The sequence below is a fragment of the Zootermopsis nevadensis genome, unplaced genomic scaffold (assembly GCF_977971745.1).
Source record: "Zootermopsis nevadensis isolate Lab colony 2312 unplaced genomic scaffold, Znev_1.0 Znev_ptg000046l, whole genome shotgun sequence".
Taxonomy (NCBI): Eukaryota; Metazoa; Arthropoda; class Insecta; order Blattodea; family Termopsidae; genus Zootermopsis; species Zootermopsis nevadensis.
In genome coordinates, this window is record NW_028259178.1 from 445,997 (window position 1) to 461,224 (window position 15,228).

The following is a 15,228-nucleotide window of genomic DNA, read 5'->3' on the forward strand; positions in this document are numbered from 1 at the left end:
CTTGAATTATTTTAATTTTTTAAAATGTAATAATTTCGATATTTATAATTACATTAAACAGACCTTCGAATGTTAGCATTAGGTTAATTAATTTAATTTACGAAATACGTAAAACACAAATTCTTTTCCATGTTCAATCGGAATTAGTTTTTTAGGTTAGACCTAACATATATACGTTCTAAAAAATGGCACGTTTCGAAGGCGTCGCAATACCTGTTACAACACATCTGTGGAATGCATGGTTATAGAAGGGACACACTTTCCAGTATTGAAGAAAACTGACATAATATATAAAGATCGGTTCCAACACGTTTATTTTTCTGTCATTACTTGTAGTAAATATTACACCACCATATTCATTGTTCTTGACTGGGGAGGAAACTAATTTATTTCGTGTTAATAACGAAGTTGTAATTAAGAAGAGAGCCATCTTAGTACTCAGCACTGTGAGAACCTCAATTCTTATTTACAGTTATAATTGTTTTCTAACCTTCATTATTTCTAATGTTCACGTGGTCAAGATGTTTATTAAGGTCTTCTTGTCTTCATACAATCTAAATGGATGGTTTAATTATCTACTGTACTTACTGGGTGGATTTATTTGTATCACACAATTACTTTATATGAAACCTTTCTTCATAATGTGAGAAATCTTACGAATCATAGTTATAAAATATGTATTCTAATTTTATGACTTATTGCAAACACTATTTTAATGTCACCAAGTTATGAATCTGCGTGGTCTTGTAGAAGTTCACTGATGCAACCCAGAAGACGGTAATATCAAATAGAAACAACAATTCATGGAATAATAAGTTTCTGAAGGCATAAATGCACACACAAAGGTTAACTATATAATTTAAAATAATTAATTGTTTAAATGCAAACAACTTATTTACATCTTTCTCCCAGGACATTACACACAAAGATGAGCAAAGACGACTTGTCTTCTGGGTTGTTGCGCCATGTAATCTGGTAGAAGTTTAGACATTTGAGCGTGATCATCGCCCTGATGATGGAGCCAGCAAGGACCTCTGAAACGTCAGTAAATTTCTACCAGACTACACGGTGCAACAATCCAGAAGACAGTCGTCTTCGAACTCACTGCTTTGGGAACCTCAAATCCTAACACACAAATTGTTCACCTGTTTATCCTGGACATGGCGGGGAACCGAAGCGACAGTCCAAGACGGCTTCCTGCTGAATAGCCAACTTCGACAGCGAGCCCAGGACAGAGTCCGGCAGCCGGATTTTGTGAACACGGTGATTAACCTTTGAGTTCCATAAATGAAATGGGCTGTTCTTTGATAAGCAGAGTATGCGATCGACTTTTCAAAGAATTTCCTGCTCCATACAGAGAGAGTGATATCACTGAATGTGGATCATCCCAATAACGTCAAATATGCATAAAGATACGGATCCTGTATGCTCTACCTGAATATGTAACAGGTTGACAGATACAGTGGAAGAATGGAATTTTATACACACACACAGTTACATAATTTTAATAAATACTGTGCAATTTCCATGGATGGTAGAAACTTCAAGACTTTTTCTTCATAATTTTCATGAAAAGTACCATATCTGGAAAGAAACAAAGAAGATGCATTATGAAGTACTTCTTCCTCATTCAACCAAACTCCTCCGAGTGACAAGCTCCTAGTTGCACAATGCTCAAGTCTTAGCGTTATCTTTGTTTCGGTGTATCTGAAATTTACTTCAGCACCAATGGTACAATTTTGACATGCAAATCGACTTGTTCCAAGCGCAGAAAGTTCCTTGTAATTATTTTGCAATCACTTTCCAAAAATAAAACTGAGTAAAGTACTACACAACTGAGATCAGAGAAGGAAACGCAGGTGTCCCAAAAAAAAAAGAAGATGTATACACATTACAACAAGGAATATTAACCTTGTTAACAATCTACGCGTGTTCTACACTTAACAGATGGCACCACAAAATCTTTTCCCATGAATCAGATATGCAAAATGGTGGAGGGTCGATTGAGTTTTGAGCAACACAAATTAATTTTGAAGTGGTACTGGAAATCAGAGAATGCGCTTGAAGTTCGAAGATGGTGGGCACATGAATGCGAAACCACGCCTCCAACATGACTCACAATTACAAGAATTTGAGATAAATTTGAGATGTACAGAACTGTGAAGGACACGTGTATGCAGCGATGTGGTTACATAACCTAACTGTGCATATCACCGAATGAGGACACTTCTGCTACGGCATTACAGCGGTTTACATGATTGCCGACAAAGTATTCTCATAAGAGCCAAGATAAAGTTGTAGAAGCCAAGGTTATTGTATGCAATGACCGAAGATGATTCTTACAGCAGACTAGAGTTCTGTGAATGGATTCAGAGTTAGGTGCGTGAGGATGCACAATTTCTTGTTTGGACTGCTGAGGTGACATTTAAGCTGAATGGTACAGGGAACTGGTATAACTGTGCGTACTGGTCTTCCGAAGATCAGAACGTTTATGTCGACAAGCGGTAAATTTACTAGGACTTTCAGTCTGGTGTGGTGTGTCATGAGACTGTACTTGAAGATGGCTCACCACCGTGAAAACCTAAAATCCCACATACGAGACTGTACTTCTTCAAAGGGACAGTGACTGGTGCTGCGTACCTCAACATGATTTAGGAATCCATTGTTCCCGCAGTTCATCAGCTGTATGGAGATTAGGACATGGGGTATAAACAGGATGGGGCACCCCCACACTACCATCTTGATGTCAGGGCCTGAAGATCTTCTGGGTTCCTGCACCGTATAGTCTAGTAGAAGTTTACCGACGTTTCAGGGGTCCTTGCTGTCTCCATCTGGGCAATGATGGAGGCAGCAAGGACCTCTGACACGTCAGTGAACTTCAACCAGACTACACAGCACAACCCAGAAGAAATCCACCTCCAGACTCACCACCGTGAAAACCTGAAATTCTACTTACATCAGAGCCTATCTTGGCAGCACTTTTCCCAACTGATGGATAGGACGCAGAGGATCTGTTGAGTGACCCCCCCCCCACAATGGCCAGATTTAACCCCACCAGATGTTTTGTTTCGAGGTTACTTGAACGACGTGGTGTATAGCACAAAGCCAACAGCACTTGAGAGCTCCGGCATGAAAGTGGACAGTCTTGTGCAGCCGTTCCAGCGACAACTTTGGCGGCCGCTTGCCAGTCTGTTTCTCACCAGTGTCGACTGTCCTACGAAGCTAACGGTGGTCATTTTGAACGCCTGACACTGGATGTGCCGATTCACTAAGTGCCAATACTGAATGTGTGTATACATCTTTTTGGGACAACTGTAGTTCAGTCCTAGTTTTGCTTAGAGACACATGTTCTCACAATTTAATTTTCTTTCAACATTGCCATCGGAAAAAATATAAAACAACGCAGCAGCGAGATAATCTTGTGTTTCACCAATATAAAAGGTTCAACACTTTTGGCTTCGTAAGTACATGATTGCCCATGTCTGAAATTTCTTGGTAAACTGCAGCTTCAGGTACAGCTCTGACACAACTCCTCATTTTATGACTTTAAAAAATAAAGAGCAAATAAAATAATTGTACTGTAAATCAGGAAAAAAAAAAAATCATCCATATTCCAAAAGTATTACTTCACTGCTACAAAATTACTTGGCTGTGATTTATATCAAGCCGCCATCGGCACGTGACATTTAGAAAACTTAACAAAAATCGGTGACACTTAGGTGAAAAATTCAACTGTTTCGTGGAAAATATTAAATGAAAGCACGTGCGATACCAAACGACATCTTACGTGCAACGGCATCTCTTGTTTTACTACAGATAGGATGTACTTAATAAAGTCAATAACTTACTGATAAAAATTATTACAACGGCAGCAACCATAACCCATATCCAACACTTGCAAGCGCGCCGACTGTGCTCCTCCAGTCGCTCCGATTCAACCTTGAGCCTGGCAAAATTGTGGTCTGCCATGTTTGATGACTTCCCTACTGTCTAAACACAACACGCATCAGTATGAAGACAGCGTAACTTCGAATGATGACACATTGATATGGGTGTCAAGAACGGTCACTTACCCTTCAAATATTATTAATTTTTTCATTACTGAATTATTTAACGGCAATGCAAGACACAAGACACACTGCTTAAAAGAGCACTGAAAAATAATTTTTTTTTTTTGCTTCAAAATCTGATTTCAGCGTGTCAGAAACTTAAACTACAAAATTCATCAAACAAAACACTGAAGTTTAAAATGCAAAAGTTCAGCCAACAATTCTCGTGTTATTTCATTACTGGTCATGTCATGGGTCAGACAGTTAGTTACTCGCTTCTCACAGCGAAGGATTGGGTTTGCGCCCAGGTCAGTCCATGCAGGATCTGTAGTGGACAGAGTAGCGCTGGGACGGACTTTTCTCCAAATCCTTCAGTTTTAACCTGTGAGTATCACTCTGCCACCACTCCATATTCACTCATACTTAATCTGGAGGATAGACAATGGGATCATTAATGGTCCAGTTCCATAGAGACACAGACTCACCTTATAGCAATAAAAAAAGTTACTGAATGACCCACAAATATGAAGATGATAACGAAAAAGATCCGGTCATGTTGTCTGTGTTCCATACAACTATGTGTTGCGTAACACCTGTCGGAAAGTGGGCAAGTAAAGCAGTCTTGCTACACACCATGTAGGTCATTTGGGGGGAGAGGAGGTGTAGCTCCTACTCATTCTTAACCTCAGCACTAGATGGGGGTGAGTGGTCAGCATCACACCCCGGCCGTGCTTTATCCTGGGAAAGGACCCCAGTACCCATTGGATAGGAGGCTGGGTGGGCCCCAGAGGCTAGAGAAAAAATCCTCTGCCCCCTGGCGGGATTGAACCTCAGTAATCCGGCCCGTAGCTAGTCATTATACTGCCTGAGCTATCAGCTTTCATGTGACTCAATTAGTAAAGTAGTAGCGTAAAACATGGCATGTGGGCTACGTACTGTGTGAAAATGTGTTTTGTGGGCCCAAATATATTTACGTAATACTCTGTGACTACATGATGAAAAATCATTACCTGATACGAAAGAACTGTTTATTAATGTCTCCAGTCTAAGGCAACGACCGTCACTGTAACCCAATGTTCAGCTTTATCAATCTGATCAAAAGCATCAAATCAAGAACTAAGACGCATCTTAGTTATGAACCAGACGATGAATGACTACTGAAGATAAATAATAACAAATTTCATTAAAAATATTATTAAGTAATATTGAAATTGAAATAACAAAGTGATAAAATGATAAAAGTTATTTGGGAAAGGGGGGGGGGGGCTCTAGCTTCAAAATAGCATTTTCTGTATGGAGCAGATTTTTACACAAAAGGCTTGGCAATATGAAGGAGTAGTTTCTGATAATGGGTTGGGACGAACTGGGTTAAGTAACTGCAGAAGATGATTTCTACTCATGGAGTTATACTGGACACAAAATATCTGCAAGCCTGGGCTAAATCACATCAAGAGGGGAAGGGAAGATGAAAAGGGCAAGGGGGAGCATGACACCTCATGCCTCATCACTTCCTCTTCCCTCCCTGTACCTTGGCTGGCTGCCACAGTGTGAATTTGTAACACTTAACAAACAAAACTATGGTACTATCAGTGCAGATTAGTAGTATCAGATTTCCTCAGTCTATTTAGTACTTTCACATAGTATTCTGGGGATAAACGAAGCACGTGGCTAGACAAAAATAATCTCCAAACTACATATTAAGTCTCCACAGTTTGTGTAAAAACATTTCATGCAAAACTTCCTTCATATCTTCAGAAATGTATTCTTATGTCAAAAATTACTGAGGAAGACGAACAGTATCGACTCCATGAAAGTGAAAAGCATTAAATGAAAGCTCAGTCAGTGATTGTGACAAAAAACCTTCGGGTTCTGATTCAGAACAGGCATGACTGAAAATCTGCACGATCGTACTCAGAGAAATGTTCAGGGGGCAAAACTTGTCCCTCTCATCAGTGGGTAATGGGGCTCTCTGCATGAATAAAAATGACAGCATAAGCCTAAAAACAGGAAACTGCAAGAAAGACTGACTTATGTTCCAGTAATCTTTAGGTTGACGCATCACGTAGTCTGGCACAAGTTTACTGATGTTTTGCAGGTGCTTACAGCCTCCATCATCAGGACGAAGAGGCTACACAATGCAACATCGAAGAGGGCAGTCACCGTCATCCCAATAAAATCTTCTCGGGCGATCGGGCGCGTCGAATGGTTGAAAGAAGAAACTGACGTTTGAGGGACCATCTGTGTCCGCATCATCAACCATTTGATGTGGTTGATCGCCCGAGAAGATTTTATTGGGTTACATCACCGCAAAAGCTTCAGATCATAAGTGACCTTCATACTCGCCACTGTGAGATCTTGTTCAGTCTTCAGACAATTTTCCCACTGCACCTTTTCATTAAGCCTTAACGTAACTAACATAAGGGCATTTTTATGCTTTCAGATGTTTAAGGAAATTAGTCTGGAAAGCATTTGCTAGTAACATACCTCTGTGTCTCTTCTGATGATGCTGCCTGCTAACTGAGACTGTTCCTTGAGATTACGAGCCAATAACAGCATGTCGTCTGCAATCTTTTCCTGCATGGAATGGTGGTACTTGATCAGCGCGTCTAGGTCTTCACCACCCGACTTTTGCTTCCTTTGCCTCAAATTCTTGTCGGATCCTGAGAGCGAAAAAACATTTTTGCACACAATTTGAGAACAGAAAATTCACAGCCAGAGCACATGTTTTGAATCAGAGACATGCAGACATCCAAAAATGTTGGACATTTCCTTAAATGCGGCCTCTGTTTATTTCCACAAACAAAGACCGGCTGCCCTTCTTGTCGAAATCACAAGCTTCATGCCAGAGTCTGATCAGAAAGTCTGCTAAAAATATAAATAATAATTTTATAAAGAACTACTTACCACTGTAAACCAAACATTTAAGGCATAAAATGTTTATCTTACCAAGTTCTTCAAATTTATTTAGTGAAACAATTTTTTGGTCCATAATACACCCAATTCTGTATGTCCATATGAAGCAGTAATCCTGAATGGCTAATAGGTCTTTAAATGTTATTAAAAATTCCAATATTAAGTGCTATAAAAATATAACATGACAATATTTTCAGGCATTCTGTTCAACCTGAGAAGAGAATCTGATGTACAGAGACAAATAGCGACAACAACATATTTCTCCGCACTTTAAACCAAAACTTGGGGCAAACATAATTTCTCGAACATCCTGAAACTCTAATGATTTGCACATCTTTAAAACAACAATCATAGAAGATGATGACGAAGGAAAGAAGAAACAGATAATTATAATCATAATAATAACAACAGCAAGAACAACAACAATAATAATAATCTGCAGGAAAGCTGGGGTAGAGTCAGAAAAGAAGCATCGGTATGAAGACATCCAGAAGGCAGTTGGGACAAATCAGGATAACCAAATAACAATTTTGTGGAACCAACAAGTCAAAACAGATAGAACTACTCTAAATAACAAACCACATATTAAAATTCGAAACAAAAATAGAACTTGTCTCTTAATTGCGTGTGCACGAACCCAACACGCTGTAGCCGCCCATCTCGTGGTTCGAGCCGTGACTACAGTTTCACCTGGCCAGTAAGCATCCGAGTTATGACGGCAACACGCCTGAAGTTTTTGGCTGTTTGTGGACCAACCAAACAATTGGATAATAATAATAATAATAATGAATCTTGTGTCTTAGTTTGTTCACACATCATTCAACCTGCATACTACGTCCATCACTATCAGTTTACAGCATGAGAACCTCAAATCTTATACAAGTCTGTCAGAAAAGATGACAGTAACCAGTATCTCCATTGTATGCAAGCCCTCACTGACCCCCACGACCAAGCACTTTTCTTAACTCCTGTCACATCTTCATTCATGCCATACCTGATCCATTCTGAAGAAGCTGTTCCCGAAGCTCCTTGGCATATTTTGATGCAGTCGTTTGGTGGATTTCTTTAGTAACTGCTTCTGACGACGTTGCCGGTCCATGAGGAACAAGCTGCACTGCCACAATTTTTTCTGCGGGATTTGTCTGGTGAACATTCAGACACAGCGATGTTAATAAATACAGTAAAGCAGTTAACATTTACCACCTGCACATCACACTGTCGAGCATTTTCCAGGTAACGTGCGTCATCCCATCGAGCCACTAGGCACCTCTCCACTCGGAGCAATCTTACGGCGGTTACGACACGGTACTTTCCTTTACAGCTCCTTGCATTCCACCTGTGATCTTTATCAGCATCAACCCTACAAAGTTTACCTTCACTGGGAGTCTGTCAAGTTGCAGTTATATGGTAATGACGTGACGCATTCAAAGTCTCGTCAGCCAGAAGAAATTTAAAAGATGCCAAAATAAATAATACTTCTCTCATGACTGTAACTGTCCAGTGCCAGAGAATGGGACAGTGGGCGAGTTTCAGGACGAGAGTGCTTTTTGATATTCTGAATACAGAATCTGACCTACTTGACGTGTTAAGTAGTAAACTGTATCTAGTGCTCCGAGTTCGTGGCAGTACGGGGATGATGCGATGAGCATATTTAGTGGCGAAAGACCAAGAATATGACGTATGTATTAGTTATAGTCGTACAAACCAGAAAGAACAGCATCTCTAAACAAAACACAACTATCTTCTCAATATGAAGGTGACAGAACGGCTGATAGATATTCATTTATTTGGAAAACTTGAAAATTTCATAGTAAAAGTAACAATAATAGTTATATAATTCAAACATCTTGTAGTAGCCAAAGAGAATACCAAAAACTTTGCCTGACATCAGTTCAAAAGATTGGAAAATAAGGGTAAAGGAGCCGTAACCTCAGTCCAGCAGAACAGGAATACCGAAGTCAAAGGGCGATACAGTAACTCGTCTTGAAGCTGAACACGCGGTTCGTCGGCCAGCTACAGGATTACGCTTGTAGTGCGAAGTGGGCTTCTGTTTTCATGCTTCCCACACAAAAGTGAACTTCTAAACCAACCTTCTGTTACAACGCGAGAGGAATATTAACAAAACTATACATACTCTGAATTTTTAACCACGTAATCTGCCGTTAAAATACGTACGGCACAGGTGACTCACCAATTTGTGTGTCTCGATAATTCCCTTGAGAAACAAGACTCTTCTAATGTATTCAGCCATTGTATCCTTGCTGGGTTTGCTGCAAGACATACATGAATATTAATTTTATTTTCAATATGTGACACACATCGCATTCGTATGTGTCTCCAATATATTGTAGCTTTAAAGATTCAGAAAACTGGTGGAAATTGTAATGAAAAATTGTTCTGGCAAGGCAACGAAAATTTTCTAACTGCTATTACGTGGAAGAATAAACAAATTATGCTGCACACAAGGTGCCGTACCATTCATTAAGAGCACATTCAAAATATAGCTGAATTATTGATAGCAGCGGAAGAAATTCACCGCGGAATAACTGAAAAGATCCTTGCATGGGTCTGGGGGGACTGAGGAAAACCACAAAAGGCCTCAGTCAGGATTTGTGGCCTCTGAACTGATATTTGGGCTTGGAATGTCTCAAATACAGAGCAGAAGTGCTAATAACTTGTCCATGAAGATATAAATCCTTCAAAGCTGGCATGGTATGAAAATTGGTTCACTGCATTCCTACTGGTTCATGTGAGAGCTACAGAAAGAAGAAACTGCCTTCGCGTCATGCGTATGTTTACAAGACATCATGACCAATGTATAACGTGACTAAAGTTGATGAAAGACTCTCGGGCCACAAGCCGAGTCAGGCGGCTGAATGTTTAATAAAGCGTATCTTCCGCAGAAGAGTCTTTCATCATCGTGGCCGATGTTTGCATACGTAAAGGTCGAACTTACTTTGGAAGTTTCTGAAGATTTGTCACCATTTCATCAAGAGCACCAATGTACTGAAAGAAAACCAAGTGAACATGAAAGTGGTCAAAGAATATGATAATTTGAAACAAACAAAATGTTCTCCTTTCAAGTCCAAACATTCAAGGTCAATATCTAAACTGATTACAATTATTCTTACCCTCCAGTAGAGTTATCATTACAAGATTTGTTCAGAAATGATTGGAACTTTCCTGGAATACAGGCTGAGAAACAGGATTTGAGGTTTTCGTGGCTTCAAGTCTGAACATGGCTATCTTCTGGATTGTAACGCTACGTAGTCTGGAAGAAGTTCATCAATGTTTCAGAGGTCCTTGCTACTTGGGCTCAGCAGTGGGGAGTGTAGTCAGTATCAGGTGAGAGCGTGTGAAGTAAACGTCTACCAGACTACGTGGCATTACATCCCAGAAGACAGCTATCTCAGTCTGAGAGATGATGACAGCCGCACAATTACGCTTCAATACACCCCATATGCTCGTAACAGAGGCCAACGCTCTATCGCCATCTTCCTGTTAACTTCCTGATAGTTGCAGCAAAGCAGTCTTTCAGGCCGTATGCCTGCGGACACCACTCTGCAAGTCATCGCTGTCTGGGAAATGATGAAGACACGTGAGGATGTTGCAGTAAATGTCAGTGTTCAATGCTGCCCCCTGGGGAAGTCACTCCTTCAGCAGGATGTCTTCCACGTCCCAGAAGACCACCTGTCAGTCTGAAATTTCTTGAGCCGAAGGCTTCCGCCATGTTTCCACCGCATGAATTGCCTCTTTCTGTGAGGCGTGGTAATGAAACCATAACTCATCTCCTGTAACAACTTCCTAACCACGAGGACTTGCAGAGAGGCGTCCGCAAGACAGTGGGTACTGTCCGGAATGACTGCGTAGCTGTACTATCAGGATATCATCACAGAGCTGGCAATGGCGATAAGACCTCAGAGTTTGGAAGAAGCACCACACGTTGGGAAAACTGAAAGTTATGTCACAATAGACCGTAGAACGGGGCATGCAGAAATGTAAAAGTAACGCAGCTCATGGAATGTAACGTTCCACGGCTTTGTCAGTGAGTATGCCAACATCATTCCAATAAATGAAAGCATTACTGCTGATGCTGGCATTGGGGCACTTGGCAATTTGGCAGAAGTGTTAAGTGATAGTACATTACCAATTTTCATGCACTTTTAATGACCCGTGAAGTATAGGTTATGTGTACTAGTCTCTGTTGCATGTCAGCAACACTGACACACTCAGATCAGTATATTTTGCCTATTTTCACTATTTAATGAAATGTGGAATAATTTTGGGGGGAAATTCATCAAACATCAAAAAGATATTCACTTTACAAAAGAAAATTGTTAGATTATTGGCTGGCGTCAAACCTAGAAATTCATGTAGAAGTCTGTTTTAGAGATTAGAAATCTTACCTCTTCCATGTGAATACATATTCTCATTAATGAATTTTATTGTAAATAACCAAGAACTCTTTCAAACTAATTCTGCTATACACCGTGTCAACACAAGGAACAAAAATCAGCTTCATAGACCAATTGCCAATCTCTCATGTTTTCAGAAGAGTGCATATTATGCAGGGATCAACATTTTCAACAGTCTACCATCTGATCTCTCAAGTCTTGTAAATAAAAAGGCACAATTTAAACCAGCATTGAAAAGATACTTAATTACACACTCCTTTTACTCTTTCGATGAATTTCTAATGTTTACAAGTAAGTTGTAATTTATCTATTGTATATAATGGGTGGATTTATTTGTAACTTATCTCTACTTCATGTCATCTGACTAACTTATGGATCCATGGAATGTAATAAAGATGTATGTATGTATGTATACAAAACGCTGTACCTTGTCTAATCTCCAATCTTTCTGGGGGTCTTCTTTAGCCATATTTTCACACTGAGACAGCAATCGCCTGAGGTTGACTTCCAATTTTGACATTCCCATCATGTGTGTAACACTTGTGAACACTTTTCTACACAAAGCCTGTTCATATGCAGTCAAAAATATTATCACACTATGAAGCAATAGAATCTGTAAGCACCATAAAACTTAAATTACAAACTTATTACAACTTAGTTTCTTCCACGCACATTTATATTAAAAAACACTTGAACATGACTTGTCTTCTGGGACTTAACACCATGTAGTCTGGTAGATAATGACTGAGATTAATAGGAGCTTACTGCCTAATGGAGTCAGAGTCTACTAGACTACATTGTGCTACATCCCAGGACACAGAAACCTTCATGTTTGTCAATGTGAGAACATAAAGTTTGATCTAGAAGGAATACTTAAATATCAGAACTGGATGTAAGTGCAGGCAGAAGGAAGGTCGGTTGAAAATTATATACCTCTTTGATATGGATTCTCACAACTGATTTTAACCTCCTGCAATGTTGGTACTGTCAAGCCATTTGTAAACATGAATATATGGGCATAGAATTAACTGAAATTAATTATCTAATAAGCTGTTCCGTGCAAAAATTTCGGCAAGAAGTTTTAGTCGGTTCATTCTGATGGTACAATTATTAAGTTTCGTTAGAAATACCAAAGCAGTGACGTAAGGTATAGAAGTCACCTGTGTGAATCCAAATTAAAACTGATATCGGTCATGTTACATTGACGTAGGTTATGTGGCTGTTAATTGGAATGCAGATAAAATTACTGAACAGCATATATAAGAAAATACAAAACTTTTTCATTTCCTACGAAACTCACAGCTGACCCTTAACATCTGCAGCTCAGCCCACAGTGAATATTGTGTTGTGGATCTACATTTCACACGTACTCCTACAAAATAACAAACAGCTCACACACTGCTGCTAAATGATAACGGGTTCTAACCAAATGTGTTATAATATTTGTACAAGAGCAAAAGATTGTACATACTATTTAAACATTGGTTAGGTTGTATACAATAAACACAAAAACATTATACGTGGTGAAAAAGAAATTTCAAGTTCAGTGGAGGTAAAATTTGGCGAAATTACTTTCTGTTCATAGTAAGGGTCGCCAACTTTGTACATTTTCAAATCTCGGGACCATTACAGCAAAAGTACACCAAATATTAACAATAATGTTCAAAAATCTGAATTATATTTAATGTGTTCAAATAAAATTAGATTATAAACGTATAATCCGGATCGGTGAACACAGTTTATAAGTGCGTCTTTGCCTCTTGGCATTCTAAATGCTCCTATCTGTTCCCGAACAATATCGTGACCAATATTGTATAATGAACGCGGATTTTACAAAAAGAAATATCCCTCTTAAACAAATATTTTCCCTAAAAATTTATACTTGGTTTTAATGACATGTAATTTATTTTGATGCTTGTAGTGACGTACGTGAGGAGGCTAGGGCTCGATTTTGGGCTGTTACGCCATAGTAGTAGTAGTGACGTACGTGCATTACGCTATCTGAAATATTACTCGACACAAAACACTTCACAACACTCACGAGTAATGCATAGGTTATATTTGTTTGTAAAGGAATCAATGATTAAAAAATCTGGGCGTAAATTTACTGCAGAAGATAGATCGATATTAACAGAAGTAAAGTTTCTGAAGAACATGTCGGGAGATGTATAAGACGGTGGATTTCTTTACCAGCTGAGTGACTGCAAGTTTCTCACTAAGAATTATGTTCCATCAGTTTGATTAACTTCATAATGGACAACGGACAGACGACACGAATCCCGGAGCAATGCGTTCATTTCGATACAATCGTTCACACTTAATTCGTTTTCGATACTATCGAACTTAAAGGAAAATTAGGAGCGTGGATTTTAATTACGCCTATAAAAATCTGTGGCGCCCCGTTCGACATAATCGATACAATTCGATTCGATCTTAACGGGGAAAAAAACGGTTCTCACTGGATCAAAAATTAAAATACTTTTGACAAGTTTTGATGCAGGTTTCAAATTGCAATTTTTTTATTTAAATGCGGACAGACGGATGAGACTTCCACGTTAAGCGCTCATATTACGTATCTCACACAAGAATGGTCTATCGATTGTGCTCGGGGTGTGAACCTACCGTGGCATCTGCCATTCCTCGTAAAATTATATAAGACTTACTGCCCTGATGATGGAGGCAGAAAGAACCTCCGAAACATCGATACACTTCTACCGCGGCGCTACAACTCGGATTCACCGCCCGGGGAACCTCAAATCCTACTAAGACTTGAAATGTCTCATTCGGCAATCATAAACATACTTTCAATCTTCTACCACGCGAAGTCCCTCGTATGTTATCCGCGTAACCGAATGTTGCAAGGTTCTACTGGCCACGTGTTCAACAGCGTCTTACAGTGAATAGCTTATGTGGTGCTAGGCTACCTAAGCGGTACACTTGTCAGCGTACCGGCCTTGCATTCAACGGCTAATGGGATCGTTTAAGAGCGGTTCCAGTAATATCAAATATAAAAATTAAAATTAAATTACAAGAAAAAATAGCCACCCGAAACGTCGAGACTTCGAAACACACTTTACACAACGTACTACGTCCAGAATAATCCATACATATATAACAAATGTAAGCAGCTTGATTGGTTGGTGATTAGCTGGCGTTGAGACGTTTTGAGTCTTGTGGGATAATATTTACGATCCCGTACATGTATATATACACAACATAGGCCAGTTGTTATGGCCTCAGAATAATATCGTAAGATCGCACTATATTAAATGAGATACATCTTTAATTATGCAAAGATAAGTAAGTACCGATATTAATTTTCTTAAAAAAAATAACTTAATTTTAATCTTACACGATACTCGGCGCGAACAGAGCACTGGAACAAAAGACTGTTCACTCGTCCATGGCCTAATCTGTACGTGCATTTCTGCTCAACGCAGCAAAATAGATATTTACGTGTTTAAGCTTCGCATCTTTCGTTATTTTATTTTTTATTTAGTGTTCTGTCTGACGACAGGTCCATATGAACAGGATCCTTCCATCCTTTTCTCGGACTGGGACCTGTTCATATACGTTCTTGGCAGATGATCCAGAAGTGGTTTGCCATTGCCTTCTTCTGTGTGTGAATGGGATGCCACGGAGAAACCGGGGAAGCCCCCGGAGGAAAACTCCGTGTTGCCTAGACCACGGCCTTGCCCAACACAAGTTATAAATTCGGGCACCGCCGGCAATCGAACCCGAGACCCCAGGATTACAAGGCCAGCGTTCTAACCGCTAGACCACCGTGGCGGTTGTTCTTAAGTACCCATGCATTTTTCTTTATATATGAAACGGTAAATACCTATTTTTTG

At 39.6% G+C, this 15,228-nt stretch overlaps 1 protein-coding gene across 8 annotated transcripts in view; it reads right to left on the bottom strand.

Moving 5' to 3' along the window:
• Positions 1-297: 297 nt before the first annotated feature.
• Use1 (Vesicle transport protein Use1) overlaps positions 298-15,228 on the bottom strand; it is a 216,326-nt gene continuing 201,395 nt past the window's right edge. The window contains exons 1-9 of one of the 8 annotated variants that reach the window (XM_087360792.1): positions 12,849-12,915; positions 12,678-12,749; positions 11,805-11,990; positions 9,919-9,968; positions 9,154-9,232; positions 7,957-8,104; positions 6,534-6,709; positions 3,849-3,990; positions 298-1,584 (exon numbers count right to left, since the gene is read on the bottom strand). In XM_087360792.1, the coding sequence (XP_087216918.1) occupies positions 1,544-1,584; positions 3,849-3,990; positions 6,534-6,709; positions 7,957-8,104; positions 9,154-9,232; positions 9,919-9,968; positions 11,805-11,906 (738 nt within the window). In that variant the 5' untranslated portion in view covers positions 11,907-11,990; positions 12,678-12,749; positions 12,849-12,915 and the 3' untranslated portion in view covers positions 298-1,543. Of the gene's footprint in view, positions 1,585-3,848; positions 3,991-6,533; positions 6,710-7,956; positions 8,105-9,153; positions 9,233-9,918; positions 9,969-11,804; positions 11,991-12,310; positions 12,330-12,677; positions 12,948-15,228 lie in introns of those variants that run through there. The other 7 variants (XM_087360798.1, XM_087360793.1, XM_087360795.1 and 4 more) reach the window with 7 other exon arrangements.